Consider the following 19686-nt stretch of genomic DNA (forward strand, 5'->3'; position numbering starts at 1 on the left):
AAAAAAAAAGTCTCAAGCTGTAAACAAGTTTTTAGAATTTGAATATTTCGTACACGAAAAAAAAATTAAAATAAAAATAATATATATATATATATATATATATATATATATATATATATATATATATATATAAAGGCATTTCATTTTCTCTGTCTTGATCACTCTGTGATACTGCAGCATTATTTTTTCCTTGACCCGCAGTTTTATATCCGACGGTTTAAGACCAGAATTGTAATCCGAACCTGATCCCGTAATCCATGTAGATTTTGGATCCATATTTGGAAGGTGTTGTCATGATGCGATAATGTTTCATGTGTTTGTGCTTTCTTGATGGCAACGGATGTTGCCGAGTGAAACCAGACTAAGATCATAAGATCCTGCCTCGTACAAATAGGCAACATCTGTAAAACAAACAGTACTGCCTAATTCCTGGATTCCCAATGCATACTTTAGTTATTAATGCCGTTCTATGAAAAAAAAAGAGGTGGAGGGGGGAAAAAAACAAAACAAAACAAAAAAAACAGGGTTTTCAGGGAACTATGCTTTGTTTCGCAGAACACTTCCCTGCAGATTACCGTATCCTCAATTTGCACTGCATTTGAAAGCATATTCATAGACTTTTGGAACATGTAAACTGTAACTCATGCCACTGTTCACTAATGGCTGTATTCAGAGTTGACTTAAGCATGTTTAATCAAATTTTAATACATAAATTGTGCAGTCAGAGCGCAAAAACCAAATCTCAGTGACTCAAGATTCAGAAGCCTGATATCAGCTCGTGTGAGGAAGAGTATGATGTACAAACGTCTAACCACATGACATATGACATATGTCATACTGAAATGTATGCTTTGGGCTGCAAAAACAAAAAAGTGCAAGTCTTAATGCTCAATTCGGATATTTTGCTCAGATCTGATTTTTTTTTGTTTGGCTGTTCACATTTCCTTTTAAAATGTGGCCTATATCAGAAACCAGTATGAACTGTTTGCTGTTTCGAACTGACCCGCATGTGCAAACGAACGATAACAATGACGTCACACGCAGCACGCCGTTGCGCTAAAAAGTTGGTTATGGAGGAAGTAAGCATTTTCGCTTTTCTTTCAAAATGTTTGTGTAACGGCAGCCGTAACATAATAGTTTTGCCTGAATTGAAGTATCTCCCCATATACTAATTAGGTCTAACACCTCACTCTCCCTCCACTGACTTGCTCCATCACTGTTCTCCATTTTGTACGCGTAGTCACGTTTGTGTGCGTACTCGTGTGCTCGCGTACTAATTGTGACGAATGTCGATGTAGATTGACGTAAAAGTCGCCTTGGTTGTTCACACTGCGGATACATTGGAAAAATCAGATTTGGTTCTGATTCAGGACCACATATGGAAGTGGTCTAAATCTGATTTGAAAAAAATCAGATCTGGGCCAGATTTGAGTGTTCACACTACTCCTGAAGAAGTCTGACCTGGTCACTTGACCCCAAAAAAAATCAGATATGGGCCACTTTTACCTGCAGTGTGAACGTGGCCATAGATTCATGAATTTGACAGTATTAAAGTAGCATCCCTTTAAATGTAATAATAAGGCAGTGACAGTGGCAGTGGTGGCTCAAGTAGTTAAGGCTCTGGGTTGTTGATCAGGGTTTAAGCCCCTGCACTGCCAAGCTGACACTGTTGGGCCCTTGAGCAAGGCCCTTAACCCTCTCTGTTTAAGCGGCGCTGTATAATGTCTGACCCCACGCTCTGACCCCAACTTCGAAAGTTGGGATATGCAAAGAAAGCTTTTCACTGTACTGTAAATGTGACTAAATAAAGGCTTCTATATATAAAGTCTTTAAGTATGAAGTTAATAATTAGCTTAAAGTGAGGTGGATGTGTAGCGGACGAATACCAGGCCAGCTTATTCTTTAAAGCATCGGCATGTTTTCTTTACATTCGAGAAGCCTTGAATGACGTTGCCTTTATTTGATTAATTTTATTAAACAAATCAAAATTGCATGATAAAATATCCGATATCCTGTACACACATAATGATGGTGTTCAGGCTAAGTGATGTTGTTGTTGAGCACTATAGTAATAAATAATAGGATCAAGTGCTATTTTATAGCATATCTCTGCACCAAAATATTAATGGAACTTGTAGACTTAAGTCATCAACAATGAATACAGCCCTAAATCAGTAAACAGCAGTGAAGCATGGTTTCATTCTGCATATTCAACGATGCTGAGACTAAGTGACAGTGCACTATTTATTTCTTTTTTAACAGTATAAAAAATGAGTGCTTATAAAAAAAAGTAATAAGCTTGAAATGAGATGTGGTAGACTTAACAGACACGAACATGTGGTTATATACTTAAGTGTACAGAACAGTAAGAGATTATGTTTTTTTTTTTTGCGGAATCCATGGAACATAGTGGTTATTTCTGATAGATTATCCTGAAGCCTGGCAGAATGTGTATGAAATATGTGTGCTTCTCATCACTGGATAACTCAGTCCTGCTTTAGATTGCTGTCAAGCCTAAATTCCTACTGACAGTGAAATTATTTCCTTACCTCATTACCTGTTGTTAAGGCTATGGCTTTCAAATAAATCTCTTCAAAACATGTGCAGCAAAAATAAAAAGTATCACGAAAAGACGCTTGGTAAAAACGAGCCAAAGCTGTATCTAATCATGACCCTCAATGAGCGATAGTGAACGTCAATCATCCATTACAAACCCACACACACACACACACACACACACACACACACACACACACACACACACTGGCCCAGATGAATCTCTGTCTCACTGTAATCTCCTCTCGCTTATCCATAATTCCCCTTCACATATTTCTGAGTCCTGGGAAGAGGGAGTCCTCTCCACCTCGCTCCCTGGAGGGAACAAAGGGCCTTCTGGGGCAGTTACCACATTCACTGACACTCCTTCACTCCTCTCAGGTCCGCTGGCACACGTGCAGTCTGGACTTCGAGTAGGACGTGGCATCCTTCCACACTTTGCACGCCAGGCCTTTGGCACAGTCGCAGCGCTGAAAGATCTCCAAGTTGTGCGTGCCTTTCTTGCGTTGCTTGGTGCACACTTCGCCTTGGCGCAGCACCGGCTTGCATATCTTTGTCCAGAAGTGGCGGGCACAGCAGTAACCCTCTGAACAGTCTGAGGAACGCAGACAAGGGTCGCCCTCATGACCTACACACAAAACATAGGCATGAACCCATTAAATTGTTTGATTTTAATCATTTTGTACCATGTTGAAGCATTTAAACAATCCAGTAAAATAATACCATGCCAATGAGCAACTTGTTTTGCAAACAAAAATGGCACAATGTCATGTTTCCGGGTAAAAACGACTTCCACTCATAGAGTACCCTATTTCCTAGCTGAAATGACCTACATTTTTAGAAGAACAGGGTTCCTAAGGTGGTTTCCCCATAGGTAATAGATATTTATTGTTATCTAGGATCTTCATACATCTTTATGACCCAAAAACCTATTAGAGTACAATTAGGATTAAACCTTTCTTTCAAAAACGTAGAAGACTGACATGGATCCTGTTCCGTATTTTGCTCTAAGGACATGAGGGTTCTTCAAGGGTTCGTTAACTGGTTAATAGTTCCATGGTTCTAAAGTTCTTCTTTATCCTTTAACCTTGATGCTATCTCCAGTTACAGAAGGTCTCCAAAGGTTCTTTGGATGAATAATCGGCTCATAATAAACCACCCTCCATAACCCCCAGTATGTAGGTAATGGTACAAGGTGCAAAATACTTGGCCCTAAATAAACCTTAGTAAATGTTCCTACTTTCCTGTGGGAAAAAAAGTTTAGAACTGGGTTCTTTTGGGTTTTGGAAAGGCTCTATATAGATCGTGTGTGTGGGAAGATCCTGATTTGTGATAAAACCAGTAAAATGTAGTGGAAAATTAGTACATGCTGAAAACTCAAGTAAGGTTGGATCCTAAAGCTTGATAAATTGTATCTTAGAAGCCAAAACCGTACCTCTGAGGGAACATTTAAATGGCTTAAACTTCAGGGAACAGACACTGCATATTCCATGGACAATAAAGTTCAACACAAGGATTACATGGCACACCACAAATGCATGGGTTTATTACATTATCCAAACCGAATAACAATATTTCTGGAGCCTGCAGGTATCCTACAGCCTGTACAACCTCACTGTAAGCAATCAAGCAATTCTACTGAGGAAGTCCTGCAAATCCAAATTGTCCAGAGGGAACAGAGGAAAATGAGACCATTACATTGTTTTGGCTTCTTCCTACAGGAGTTTAAACACATCCAGAGCTTTGGTCGTTACACTGAATTTAAAATTGCTTCAGAAGGTCTGTATATAAAGAGAGAGAATCGGCGCCTCCCAGCTAACGACTTCCTGATTTATTAACCAGTTTGATCTGGTGATATAGATTACTCTTTCAGCAGGACAATTAGCGTAGCAAATATTTATTATATATACATTACAGTGTCATGTGAGATGTTTGTTCAATATGTTGGCCTCCCGCAACCCAAAGGGCATCATGACAAATCCACAAACTGTGGAACATTTCGTTAACGGTTTTTTTTTTTTTTTTTTTTTTGGCTGAACCGTTCGTCAACCATGTCCCGCAAAAACCAGTTAATTCAATCTTATACTCTGTGCTCATAAATAGCACTAAAAATACACGCACACCAGCTAATTTCCTTATGCATGAAAGCCATCTGTTTTGCAAGACTTAACAATAAGGACTCAAAGTTGTATTTAATTGCATAATTGTAGGCTTGGATTTTATTTTAGGTTAATTTTAGAACCTTAATTGTTTACACAGATTATTGTATGAACCTAAACTCTGAAACTTCCTTTATATCTCAAATGATAGCTTTAAATGTCAAAACATCTACGTCATCACACTTCAACAGGTATTTCGTCAGGAACTATGCTATAATAGATTTAGCCCGAGCGACCTGTTGCAGCTAAAGTAAGGAGCAGGACGATCCGTGTGCTTTGTAGTAAAGTGCATGCTTCCAGCTGTGTTGAACGATCTGTGTTGAACGATTGAACAAGTTCAGTTCATTTACGAGCGACAGGCAATTATGTTTGCATTCACAGCCTGGCGCTCCCTCTCCACAAACACAATCAATGACATGAGCTCAGGTTCCACGTGCTAACTGCACAGAAATAACTCTACGAACTGGTTTCTGAACCCTGCAGATGTAAAAACATTTCGATGTGAATTCCCAAACCTTTGAGGGAGACCTTGCTCTTCTTCCAGCCTTTGTCTTTGCTTAGCTTTTTGTGCTCCTTTACAGGTGGGATGTGGTGAGTCTTGAGGTTCTCGGGAAATGGGACGCAGATAACTAAAGACAGGAAGAAAAATGTGGCATCAGTGTGACTGGCAGCATGACAATATTCTTATGAGTTATCTGGAAATGTTTAGTATGAGTATATTTGTTTATGTAAATCTAAATGGAAATGAAGACATAATAATAATGATCATCTTTATGGAAGATGAAGTAGCTGCATGCGACATTATACGAGTTATATTTTGTGTAAAACGGTTCGTTTTGCTAGTTTAAAGGCTTTTTTTCTAGCAAGTATCTTTGTTTTCAATATCGTTTTGATTCCAACATTGACTTAAAAGGAAAACAAAGCCAAGAAACACATTTTAATAACATTTCCATGACACCGATGTTATGAACTCCATATAAAGCATGAATGCTGAAAGAAAATTATTATTAAGACATGGTATGGCTTTGTCACTTCCTATCCCTGTGTTCACAATAGATGATGGCAAAGTGACAGTAAGTATGATGAAGAGACTTGAAAATTGAGATTTGATAATTAGACACGATGTTTTGAAGCGATAAATTCAATCAACTTCCTCAAAGGAGTCCACGGACCAATTGTTTGTTTTTTAATTCAATTCAATTCAAATCAATACAATTCAATTCAATTCAAGAAGTATAGAAACAGGATAAAAATGGTAAAGTTTAAAATTAAGCTACTATATATCTCAAGCATCAACATCAAGCCTGAGGTGACGGTGCTGAGGAAAAACTCCCTGAGAAGAAACCTTGAGAGGAACCAGACTCAGATTGGAACCTCATCCTCATTTGGGTGACACTGGACAGGAAATAATGCCAATGTAAATAATGTTCATTCTACAATAGTTTAGAATAGTGCAGCCAAGAACTCCTGAGGAACTAACGCGTCAGGGTAAATTCTGAGTACCCCGCAGACCCAACGCTAATTCACCGATGAAGACCCGAGCATAAAGCTGACTGATGCAACAGTGTGTCAGGACTCAACCCGGACTTTTGGCCACGTGCTGTTTTTGTTTATCTTCTTCGTCATGTGTCTGCCCCGCCTTCGTCTGCCCCTCCCTGTCTTCACACCTGATCCTTATTGTGTCATCGTGTCTTTTTATATTTAAGTGGGCCGCGTTGCCGAGTGCAGCGTGGAATCATTAGTTACGTTTACCCCTCGTCATGTCTAGTCTTTGTTAAGTGTCTTCATTTGTATTACTTTTGTTATCGTCTTATGTCTTTGTCTTTATTATTTATTAAACCCCTTTCCTTTGAAGCTATCCTGCATACGGGTCTGTCTCCTTCCTCTTCCGGTTGTGACACAGTGCTTCAAAGAAAGAATTTATACATAACCTATTTACTAACCTATTTCCAGTCATTGTTCCAGGTTTTCTTATTCTATTGTTGGATAAATAATAAACACTTAACATTAAAGAAAAATAATCCAACTTGGAATTCGCACACAGTGTCTATAAATGGTTTAAAAATCTTATTATTTGCAATGGTAAATTTTAAATTTTGCTATAATCAAGGTATTTTACCCTGACACGATGTCATCCTGTAAAACCACACAGTGAAGTTATGGATATTAAACTTTTTAAAAAATTGAAACTTATAATTAACTCCTGTCTTGACCACTTTTGTGAAGCAATGATTAACTTTAAGTTGAGTTTAGTCAGATCTTTAAGGCAGCAGGTGAACGTTCTTGAATTTCTATGTTTAACTGACTTGAAATGTTCTACATTGTACAGCTTGGCTAATCTACCAGTGACGCTAGTACGAAGGCAATATAAGGTTAAACATACCGTGAAAATGAATACATATAACAAAGAAACAATTTTTCAAATTTTTTTATAGTTATTCTTTAGTTATATATAGCTACTAAAGCGTCTCATTGGAACTGAATGAAAAAACAATAACGACAGCTTACGGGCCACGCCCACAATCTGTACCAAAAGACAAACGACAAGCGACGTGACTGACTGGTCGCTTCTTGTTAGTGTGAATGTAATTACTTATGGACACAAAAAATACTACAAAACAACTCTACAGACTAGTTCTCTAGTCTATAACCCATATTTCAGGATGCTGTGATACATACAGTTGCTGCAGCGGTTCCCAGGGCAGCACATGGCATCTCTGTGGCATCGCTTCTTCTTCCGGCGGCAGGTGACGCATCGTGACGGAGCGTGCTGCGAGCTGTGACAGTAACTACTGACCGCACAGTCCTTATCGCTGCTGCACTGACTCTCAATGCTGTACACCTAGAGACAGAGAGAAACGAATCAACTCACACAAATCAGCTTCTCATCTGATTAAGTACTCACTTAAAAACACGCACATTCGCTGCACTTTTATCCATCGTTACCACATTCATAGGAACACTAAGGATCATTTGTAGCTCGCCAGGCTTTACCTTGTTCAGGGTGAAAAATTTAGTTTTTGATTTTTATCAGTTAGACCCAACACACACACACACACGCAATGTTTGCAGAAAAAGGCTGAGAGACGTTACAGCTGGTCTTCATAATTATCCAGAAAAAAATCAAGAAATGAACATTTCACAGACCAGGGATCCACTTCTCCTGAGTCAGAACGGTGTGAAATTTCATACCTATGTGCGGTTTCTCTAAGAAACGTCAAACAAAACTTTCAGACGTTGCCGTAACTTGAAGGAAAACATGTCTAATGCTAAACAGACGTTATAAGGTAAATATTTTCACCTGAGTCAGGTCTAGGACACGTTTTCCCGACCCTGATACTCACTTATTAAGTATATATTTATGTGCTGGATAAATATTCAGGATAAGGAGAGGTTAACGGTTTAAACAGATTGTGGGTGGTATTTATATTTAAAACAGACCCGGTAGTTTGTCTCAGAAATGCTAGAAATGTTTTACAAAAGAACAAATTCCAGTAATAAAAGCATTAGGAAGCATTACATTATTAGTAAATATTAAGAGCTCTTTATTATGGATGGACCTGGAAGGATGGCATGAGATATTCAGTGATGCACATTGAACGCATGATGGATTACGTGCACATTCCAGTATGTTTTAATTCATCTTTAATCTGACCGAATGCTGATGCGCATTGATATAAAAATAACCACAAAAGCAAGACTAATGTTTTTGCTGCACTGAGATCATCAAAGCAAAAAAAGACAAAAGAATAAATTAGTGTGTGTGTGTGTGTGTGTGTGTGTTTGTGTGTGTCTGTCTGTGTGTGTGTGTGTGTGTGTGTGTGTGTGTGTGTGTGATGACCCAGAGTGAAGTCTAATCTAATCTCATATCTCATGCTGTCATTCCTCTAAACTCCTGCCCAATATTTATTTCAATTTATTTAAACATTACAATATGTTTTAAAATCACACAGATCAAACGTTAAAGCTCAGCACAGCGATTAAGCCTTACATGCTCTGGGATCTGCCTTTAATTCCATCCTAAGCCAATCACGAGTGCATCTGCCATGAGATCAAAATCTGTTTGATACTCGGTATCGAATTCTCCGCCCAGAGGAACGACTGGGTCTAGGAACTGAGTAGTAATACTGTGTGACATGTGAAAAATGATCCCTAAAGCTAACGCAGATTCGGAACAGCATGATGTACTTTAAATGTAATTTTAGATTTTTTGTACTCGTATTATATCGAATTCTCTTGCCTTAAACTGACAGTAGAGTTCTCTCTACACTCGTTTAGCACACAGTTGGTTTTCCACTTGTTTCCACTGACATATTTTAGCTCTTACGCTCGATGCAAACTGAAGTGCTGGCCAAATAAAGCGGGAGGGAATTGAGTTTATATATACAGGTAGGAGAGATCAGTCTAGAGAGGGGGGGGGTAGATAGATAGATAGATAGATAGATAGATAGATAGATAGATAGATAGATAGATAGATAGATAGATAGATAGATAGATAGATAGATAGATAGATAGATAGATAGACGGGGTAGATAGAGGGAGAGATAAGAGGGGATAGATAGATAGAGGGAGAGATGTGGGGGATAAATAGATAGAGAGAGAACGAGAAAGAGATAGATAGATAGATAGATAGATAGATAGATAGATAGATAGATAGATAGATAGATAGATAGATAGATAGATAGATAGATAGATAGATAGATAGATAGATAGATAGATAGATAGATAGATCATGAGAGTTGAGGTTCTTCCCTGATGTAAGCTTCACATAATGTTAATGCTTTAAAATTTGTTTTAGACATTAAATACTTTAGAATCGTGTAAACAGCGACTTTTTTGTTTGTTTTTATTTGCAAACTTTCTGGTGAAAAAGCGTCTGTGAGGAAATACAATAGGACAATGATTTCCATGCAAAGAGCCGGTAATGAACCGTATCTTGTGGCCCGCGGGGCGACTAACATGCCATAACTTGTTGCAAATTGCGCTCATATGAACTCTTATGCTCATATTAAGTCCTACTGCGTTACAGAGAAGAAGTGCCTTTTAATGAAACCCATGACATTCACCAAGCTCCAGCACTTTCATGTGACCAGTTGACAAATGTGAGGACATGCATGAACAGTCGCTGTGTGTTTGCAGCCTGTGTTCTGTAAGAGAGTCCAGCTGAGCGCTCGTCAGCTAATACACACGCTGTGCTGTGTGTGTGTGTGTGTCTCTCTCTCTCTCTCTCTCTCTCTCTCTCTCTCTCTCTCTCTCTCTCTCTCTCTCTCTCTGAGATGAACATGCGACTTTCTGTTTTCTTAGCAGTAAATTATTCTGTGTATGGTCTTGGGCATGACTCTGACAGTAGCTCCAGCTGCAAGACAAATCACAGCTTTAGATTAATGCGCTCATTCTAATCTGCTATTCTTTCTACACACAGGGGCTTTTATAGAGGATCCAAAACATATTTTTGTGTAATCTTTTAAGAAGAGATGCTTATTTAGTATTTTTGGAAGGAGTCTCCGTTGTTAGTGATTCACAACATTCCTTGGTAATGCTGTAACTTTTCAGGAGCGAGTGATTCTTGGGAACGTGACATAGAGAGACAGAACCTTGTTTGACCTTGTTTTGTGGACATTAACAAAAAGGATGATGAGTTATTCTTTAATGAAGAAAATTGCTGAAAAAAAGCAAATTCTGACAAGACTATTAAATGAAAATCAAACACTTCAGGACACGCTGTCAAAGAAAAATAATCCTTATAATAATCTCAGCCTTTTACATTTTGACACCCATGTTTAAGTAAATTCAAATTTAAATTCAATTTATTTGTATAGCACTTGAGGGGAACACGGTGGCTTAGTGGTTAGCAAGTTTGCCTCACACCTCCAGGGTTGGGGGTTCGATTCCCACCTCCGCCTTGTGTGTGTGGAGTTTGCATGTTCTCCCTGTGCCTCGGGGGTTTCCTCCGGGTACTCCGGTTTCCTCTCCCGGTCCAAAGACATGCATGGTAGGTTGATTGGGATCTCTGGAAAATTGTCCATAGTGTGTGAGTGTGTGAGTGAATGAGAGTGTGTGTGTGCCCTGCGATGGGTTGGCACTCCGTCCAGGGTGTATCCTGCCTTGATGCCCGATGACGCCTGAGAAAGGCACAGGCTCCCCGTGACCCGAGAAGTTCGGATAAGCGGTAGAGAATGAATGAATGAATGTATAGAGCTTTTAACAATTACCGTTGCCTCAAAGCAGATTCACATAAGTATAGAAACAGAAGAGAGAGAGAAAAAAACTATAACAATATAACAATAATAAGAAGAAAAAATACGAATAAAAATAAATAAATAAATACATACAATTAATTAAAGTTTAAATTTTATTTTAAAATATTAATTTCGAATTTAAAATACTATATATATATATTATATATATATATATATATATCTTTCCCTAATGAGCAAGCCAAAGACGACACGACAAGGAAAAACTCCCTGAGACGATATGAGGAAGAAACCATGAGAGGAACCAGATTCAGAAGAGAACCTCATCCTCATTTGGGTGACACTGGACAGTGAATAATGTCAATGTAAAATAATGTCCTTTCTACAACAGTTTGCAATACCAGTTTGCAACCGAGAGAGTAAGGAATTTGTTTTATTTTAAATTTTTATTTTTTATTTAAAGATAGCTCATGCTGGATCTGTGTAAAAGGATGGCTTCTACCCGAAGCCCTACATGCCACCCGACGCTTTCCTTTTTCATCTTCCTGAGCCAACAAATGACTCACCACTGCTGAGTCCCATTTTCATTCTACATACTTGTACAATTAGTTTCACTGTACTTACTGAATTATGTGCCTTAAGATAAATAACTCAATAATAGTCTGAGACTTTAAATCATTTAACTACACGAACTGCAACCTTTACACTGTATAGGCGTTTCTCCTTTCATCCTATCATCAAGAAAAAACAAGGTGACATTATTATCACTATCATTTATTTGTCCTAAAGCACTATTTAAAAATTAATGTTGATATAGTAGAAAAGGTAAGTAGCTGTGAGAGGCTTTGCATGTGGAGGTGATACATAAGCTTCTATAGAAATCTATATATACTGTAGGATTCTGAAATCCAACCCATTTTGGTCTTTGGCTGTAAACTCTTTCTCAGTTGATATTTTTCCCCATCCTTTCTGTAAAACCTGTCACTCCTAAGATTTAATATCAGATCCGGATTGCTAAATAATACCAAAGCCTGGTACATTTGCTTCTTCTACCATGACAAAAAAAAAAGGAAAAAATAGCATTAAGCTATTGGCTTTACAGATTTCAGTTGTCATTCAGCACAGGCTAAATCACCATCTCTCAGCAATACTGACGACTAACTAATTCCATAATACGCTTCAGAGAAATGGTTAGTAAATAAAGTCATTCGAATGAGATTGCTTTTTCAAAGCCTAGACACCAGCGTTGGTCTGGTAGGAACTCTGAAGTGGAACTGGTAATCGTGAATGGTTTGCTGTTTCACACATGAGGTTTGTGAACTCCTGGGCCTCTGGGCATCTCTGGATCTGACCTTAAGGGAATCAGAATGGACACCCGACACCATGAATGGTGTTAGTGAGCTGAGAGGGTTTTCTCAGAGTAAAATAAACGATGTCACAGAGCAAACAAACCCTATCCATGCTAAGGCCGCGAGGACCAGATCACAGAGGCGGCCTGGGCTTTCTCTGGATGTTTGAAGCCCAAGTTTAAGGTTAATCTCTCCACCACAAAACATGTGTGCACTAACCCCTAAAGGGCCACTTTTGAATGTAACCCTGTCACTCATTTAACACGATTTACATAAACACCAGGCAGCCTATGAGAAACGACCATGGAAGGAAAAGTGCTAGGTAGGAAATGAACGGTTTTAATGAGCACGGATAATTGGACACTCAATCTCACAAGTTCACTCAAGCTCTGGATAGCATAACTATTACTTTAAGCCAGGTGCTAGCAGTGGCGGCGTCTCGCAGGCTCGCAGGAGCGAGAGAGGTGTGATTGGCCTATCCAGCGCTAACGAGCCGTCACACCTCGGGCTGGTTTAGTTCACTCTCTCAGCTCGTTAGCATCACTAAACAGCCACTTAACCCCAAAGGGGGCAGCAGAGACCTGTTTCCTCTCTTTACAAGCCAGATCCAAACAATCTGGTCCCCCACTCTCGTTAACGGAACCACCGTGTCAAATTAAATAAGAGGACTGGTTTAAAAAATGAGGTGGGGGGGGCTGAGCTGCTGATGAGAAACAGGTCTCATGTTCAAGCAAGTTTGAGTATGAATCCACATCCCTGCTGTTCACGGTTAAAAGAGCAGAGCTTGCCATGCCCATGCCAGTACCCCTGTTTTTGGCAAAAGCACAAAAAACAAGAGAAAGCTGATGCCCACCCACGTACAGTTTCTCAAAATTCCCACTGGGGGTTTCTTTTAACCGAAACAATCTGCAACTTCCGAGCTTCAACTGATGTTTTTATGATTTATGAGTCCTTGGAGAGGGCAAATGGGAATACCCGATACCATTATTATTTATTGCGAGGAAGTCTTCATCAACAGAGTGCCAAAAGATACGACTACAACATGTCTTCAAGCTGCAAACCCACTCTGCTAATGTGACGAAAAAACAAACAGACTGCTTCTTTTTTGGCATTAGTGTGCAACGTTGGGTGGCCCGTTTCCCGTTTCCTAATTCGCAGTGTATTAACATAAACAAGTGGGACTTATTTACTGCAAGCTTATGTTTAGATCTTCCACTCATCCTTTAATGATAGCGAGCTGGAGCCCTCGAGGGGATGAGCGGCCTTCTAAAGGCGGATATAAACACAACGCGTTTATCGGTGAACCTAGCAAACAAGCGAGATGGTGAATTTCCGCCCAAAAAAATCGTCCAACACTTCAGTGAGTCACCTCTGTCCAGAGGGTGATAAAAGCCGCACTCAGCACCTCATCTGTCACGCATTGTAGGCTGCCATGAAGTTCCAGTGCATGAAGCTGTGCGCTCTATTTGCGATTGCAACATCTAGGCCAACATCTTTCCATCAGTCTAACACTTAATTCCTGGCAACACCATCAGTTACTTAATAAGGTTCACTACATCACACTGATCCGAGAGTGACAAAGTGAAAAGCCGCAGAAAAAAATCCGTCCAGCAGTTTGAATTTCGTTTAGCCGAACCTTCCTCTGGTTTTAGCTTTACACTGTTTATAAATACGCCTCAGGCTCCTTGCAACTAAATAAATAAATCAATCAATAAATAAAATAACATGAAGCTGGTGCAAACCACAAGCCACACTTTCTCTCACTAGCATCAACACTTATCTTTTATTTACCCAGCTCATAAACAAGCACCTACGGGCAGGGCGGAAGACAGCCACCGCTTGATATATAAAAAAAAAAAACACATGAAAATGAATTCATGCTGCATTACATAAAGCACCAGCAACACGGTTAATCACCTTCTTTTGCCTGACTGGCTACGCGTAGCATGACGTTCCAGTTCTGCAACAATGAGTCTATAGCACTCTGTGTATATCACTGTGGCCAGATCAGCCAAATGAATCAGTGGTATCAATTGTAAGGCTCAGAGAAGATCTGGAAGTTTGTAGAACACCACACACAGAGAATAAGACAGAGACCTTACTTTATCAACTTGATCAGTGCCAGGACTGCCTTTTCACAGCATGATTTATGAGGTGCGACTGCACTCACCTCTCTTTTTTTTCCATACCATGTTTCATGACACATCAGGAACATCTTTGTTAAAACAAACTCAGAAACTGAGTCTTTACAACTAACGCTATTACAAATTACCCACTATTGCAAGTTAATATATTTATCATTCTCAGTGTAAAGCATTAGAGGAATAATTTAGAATGTTCTCGATCTATAATGTTATAGAAATTATTAAGAATAAAAGGCCCATTCAAGAAGGATTATAAAAGTGCAAGACTTATTTACACATAACTCATGATCAACTATCCAATGTATTTAAAATCGTTTAAGTGACTCTGAAATGGTTTTCCTCATTTTTATACAAATCTACCAAGCTTACAGCAAGAAAACCTAAATCGTGCTTGATTCTAGACAGTTGGAAAAAAACAAAAAACAACAAGCTAGGATTAAATATTTTCACATGTATATGAGGCTGTTACAAATATCAGCATGCACTGTTCATGTTTTAGCGTTTCACATCAAAATACATAAATACATGCTATATATATATATATATATATATATATATATATATATATAATTTATTTTTTATTCAGTGACCGCCATATTAGCTTGACAAAAAAATATACTGTAGGAAAAGTTATTTTTTTCATTTATAGAGTCCTCAAGATAATATGAAAATGATCAGAATTTACATGTATAAGAAACCCGACTGAACCTTTCACTGTCTGTCTGTAGATGTGTTTTTTGTTTTGTGGTTTGAATTATTGAATCATCCATATCGTAAAATCCTAGATTTTATCCACCGTTTCAGTTTCAACCCTTATAACGTAATAGTAGCGCAATATTATTAATTCAATTCCATTTTATTCGTGTAGCGTTTTCAACAATGTACATTGACTCACAGCAGCTTTACAGAACATAAGAAATACAGTACAAAAAGTTTCATATTACACAAAGGTTAAGATTATATAAGAGTTCTAGATTAATATTAGACTTATATTTAAATGTGTTTGTATTTATCCTTAATGAACAAGCCTTAGGTGACTGAGGCGACTGTGGTGAGGAAAAACTCCCTTAGATGTAAGAGAAAGAAACCTTGAGAGGAACCAGACTCAAAAGTGAACCTTATCCTCATTTGGGTGACACTGAATAAATATAAAGTCTGACAATTGTGTATTATTATTATTATTATTATTATTATTATTATTATTATTATTATTATTATTATTATTATTATTTCTGCTGTCCAGTGAACTGACTGAACTATCAGTCCTTCGGAAACGTTAAGAAATGTGTCGCACAGTTTTGTCAAATTGAGCACACGGTTTTTTTGGTCAGTCTGTGAAACGGTTTATTTCAGGGGAATGTAGAGAGATACACAGCACATCACTGACAACATCGAGTACCACTGAAGTGATTCAGTCACTTATCTGTGTCTACATATAAGAACATAAAGAACCAAATCGTGTTAGTCTCATAATGTTTATTATTACATAAATATTACTGATGTGACCGAGGCTGAGGAGACAGAAGGGACAACGTCTAAAAAAAAAAACTTTTTTCTTTAAATGCACTTTACTCCTTTGCTATTTCTTGCACTAAATCCTATGAAACTTTTTAGAGATTTTTAGCTTTATTTAGTGATGATATTTTTGTATTTTCGTGTGAGACGTCACTCTTGAGGAAAACATTCAGAACCATAAATGTAGAAATTTGCTAAATGTAGAGTTTATTTATTTATGTCACAAATTGAGCTGGTGCAAACCACAGGCCACACTTTCTCTCGCCAGCATTAACGCTTTATTTTATACTATATTATTTTTTTTTATATATTTTTTTATTTTAAATAATAGTAACAATTGACGAGAAAATAAAATGTTAAAGAAAATGACAACAACAACAAACAAAAAAAGGAAAATTGGCTTGAAAAAAATTGCCTATGCAAAACTGGAGATAAAATGAGGATTTGGGCATGAAATCTGATCACTTTTCCAATTTCCAAGGTACTTCTAGTTAGACGTTCAAGAGTTGTGAATCTGTGCACGTGAATCTGTGCACGTGCGATATGTTATGTGTTATTTATGTAAGTTATGCAATATTACTATCACACACACACACACACACACACACACACACACACACACACACACACACACACACACACACACACACACACACACACACCACAGTTTGAGTGCCACTTATTATAAACTCACATAGATCTGAAATACCCAAGACCTCACCCTGTGCATTCACATTCACAATAAATCCCTTTAGTAGTTTTAGGCTTAATATGAATTTAGTGATTGACTTTTAGAAATTGCACTTTAAGTCTCGCTCTTAAAAATATATCCTATATATTCTATATATGAGTTTTATCCTGCTAAAGGCACAAAAGAGGTTACATTACAATATTTTTAATGACATTACAGCGCTCGTGCCCAAAGTGTAGACAATGCATGTCATAGTTTTTGTTGTGTTTGTTTGTTTTAATTAATCAGCTTTAAGAAATCATCCCTATCTGTCTGAGGACTACACGGATATTAGGATCCCGGACACCTGTGCGCCAGAGCGCGTGCACTTTACCTGTACGGGAACGTTGGCCTTTTTCGCCGGCACGTGAGCGGCGCTTCCCGGGTGCGTTGGCGCAGCAGCTGCGGCGGCGGCGGCGGCGGCGGGTGTGGGCGCTTCTCCGAGCGGCGCCGTTTTGATGGAGTTGTTGCTCTTGTTGTGGTTGGTCGCTTTGACTCCAGCGTGGCTCAGCAGCACCGCGAGCAGCCAGCAGCAGCAGCAGCACGAGCTCCGCGACAGCATCCTCCCGGACTTCTCTTATTTTACTCTCTCTCTCTTTGCAAGGACACTTTCAGCTTTGACACTTGGAGGAGGAAATTAAACACGCATTTAAACCAATCCTGTGCAGTAAAGTCCGTCAAAAGTCTGTCAGCATAGTGTAGTATTAATTAATCTGATGAGTTAGTATAGAGCAGTCAGTCTCTCTCTCTCTCTCTCTCTCTCTCTCTCTCTCTCTCTCTCTCTCTCTCTCTCTCTCTCTCTTGGTTAATCCGTGCGCGTGTACCGGTGTACACCGTTGCGGCTGTGTGTTGGGGCCAATGCGCTTTTATAGCACTCTGTCCCTCCGCCCCCATTAAAGCCATGAATGGAGGATGGTGCAGAAGGAGGATTTGCATGAGACATAAACACACATGCATGTGCATATACTGCCTGGAGCCTGTGATTAATAGTACAAAATATAATAATAATAATAATAATAATAATAATAATAATAATAATAATAATAATTCAAAAGTTTGTTGTATATTTACAGTGTGTTAGTGTCGTAATCACTAAAGCACTGGGGTTCATCAAGAAATCGGGTTTGTCAAGAAATGACAAGAAACTACTCAAGTTTCAGAAAATCACCTTATTAGGCATTACTCACATCAGATCTCGTCATAGCTTTAAGTCCAAAGGTTCGATCTGGTACTAACATTTACACAAATACAAGGCAAAAGGCCATGAAAATAAACATGGACATGTTTTGGAAGAAAAGGTGCATTCAATATATATATTGGGAGAAGAATGTGCAGTCAAAAAGGTCTTGGTAGAAAACTCTGATCTGTCCCAAACTGTCATATTGATCTTTTCTTTCTTATGCATCACCGGCGTAAAGGTTTCTGTGGACCCGAGAGTCTGAGAAGGAGTGTAAGGCTACAACGGTTCACAGATAAGGCAGGGCAAGTCAACGTAGCACTTTGTAAGTAAGAATTTGTATTTGAGTCTCTAGTCTCAGCTTCACTGTTGGAGTGAATGTGTAATGTGTATGGTATGAATAAGGACTCTCACAGCTGAATATTGAATATGTCAGTTTATGTTTAAAGGTTAAGGAGAAATGCTGTGGAATAGGGAATTACAGTAATCTATGTGCAAAGCCGTGTAAGTATCATCATAATCGGGGATTCAGCATCTTTCAAACTCAGTAAAGGTCAAGGTCGGGCAATGTTGTGGGTTTAATAAAAAAGCAATTTTTGTTTATATGGGGTTCAAACAAATTGTATTAGCAAAAATCAGACATAGATTACAAACATTTGTAGAAGAGCATCGAAGCCATAAAGTGGTAGCAGTGTAAGTGCAGAAAATCTTGCAGATGCGGCTCAAATATCAAAAGGACTAAATGAAAACTTTAGTGAGTTTAGCTGTGTCGTCATTGTTCTGGTGGTCCAAAGACATGCATGGTAGGTCGATTTTCATCTCTGGTAAATTGTCCGTAGTGTGTGAGTGTGTGAGTGAATGAGAGTGTGTGTGTGTGCCCTGCGATGGGTTGGCACTCTGTCCAGGGTGTATCCTGCCTTGATGCCCGATGACACCTGAGATAGGCACAGGCTCCGCGTGACCCGAGAAGTTCGGATAAGCGGTAGTGAATGAGTGAGTGAATGAGATGAGTAATTCAGGACCTTGCTGCTACATAAAGACACAGAGCTACATAAGACAACACAGAACTAATGGCTAAAAATCACATAAAGTACATGTGTCCAAACTTGAAATCCGTTCTTCGAGACAGATATATATATATATAGATATATATATATATATATATATATATATATATATATATATATATATATATCTGTATTATATATAGTAGAATACAAGATCCAACCTGTAATACTATATAAATCTATATACATAATTATCATATCTCACTGTGTTGGGTGGGAAAAAATAAATCTATAATCAGCTCAACAAGCTGCATGAGCTGATTTGAACTAAAAATATTTCTTATAAATGGGAAAAAGCCTGTCTGTATATTTTGTGTTGAATTACTTTGCCAGAATGATGTAATTTGGTTTTATTTATTTATTTAGGTACAAATACCTTAAATAAAAGTGATAATTTCATCAATCATTTGAGCCAAATGACAGACGTGAATGAATTCAAACAAACCCAACACAACATGGCTGGATTTTTCATTTCAAACAAACAGGAAAGATAGAAACTAGCCACGCTCTATACCCCAACCTTGTAACCTTGTAAATAACATGAAATAAGTTGCGTGAATGACAATTTAATTAATACGCACGAGAGGAGATGAAGGAAAGGCTTTATTTACAATATGTACGAGCTGTATGTACATTATATATGTGTTGGAGGAGCACATGTTAGCATGCATTCACTTTATTTGATAACATGTGCTTTGTGCCTTTAATTGCTCCTGTAGAACAAGCTCTATGTCTCAATCTTTATGCTTTTCTCCTGTGTCTCATAATTAAAGCTAACAAGGTCACTTATGT

At 38.4% G+C, this 19686-nt stretch overlaps 1 protein-coding gene across 1 annotated transcript; it reads right to left on the minus strand.

The window, feature by feature from the left end:
• Positions 1 to 1400: 1400 nt before the first annotated feature.
• Positions 1401 to 17470, minus strand: dkk2 (dickkopf WNT signaling pathway inhibitor 2). The gene is made up of 4 exons (XM_027145829.2): positions 16985 to 17470; positions 7395 to 7557; positions 5231 to 5344; positions 1401 to 3184 (listed from the first exon to the last, which is right to left on the minus strand). The coding sequence occupies exons 1-4, from the start codon at positions 17210 to 17212 to the stop codon at positions 2934 to 2936; spliced, it is 756 nt and encodes a 251-aa protein (XP_027001630.1). The 5' UTR covers positions 17213 to 17470; the 3' UTR covers positions 1401 to 2933.
• Positions 17471 to 19686: the final 2216 nt, after the last annotated feature.

This window comes from Tachysurus fulvidraco, chromosome 4, assembly GCF_022655615.1.
Source record: "Tachysurus fulvidraco isolate hzauxx_2018 chromosome 4, HZAU_PFXX_2.0, whole genome shotgun sequence".
NCBI lineage: Eukaryota > Metazoa > Chordata > Actinopteri > Siluriformes > Bagridae > Tachysurus > Tachysurus fulvidraco.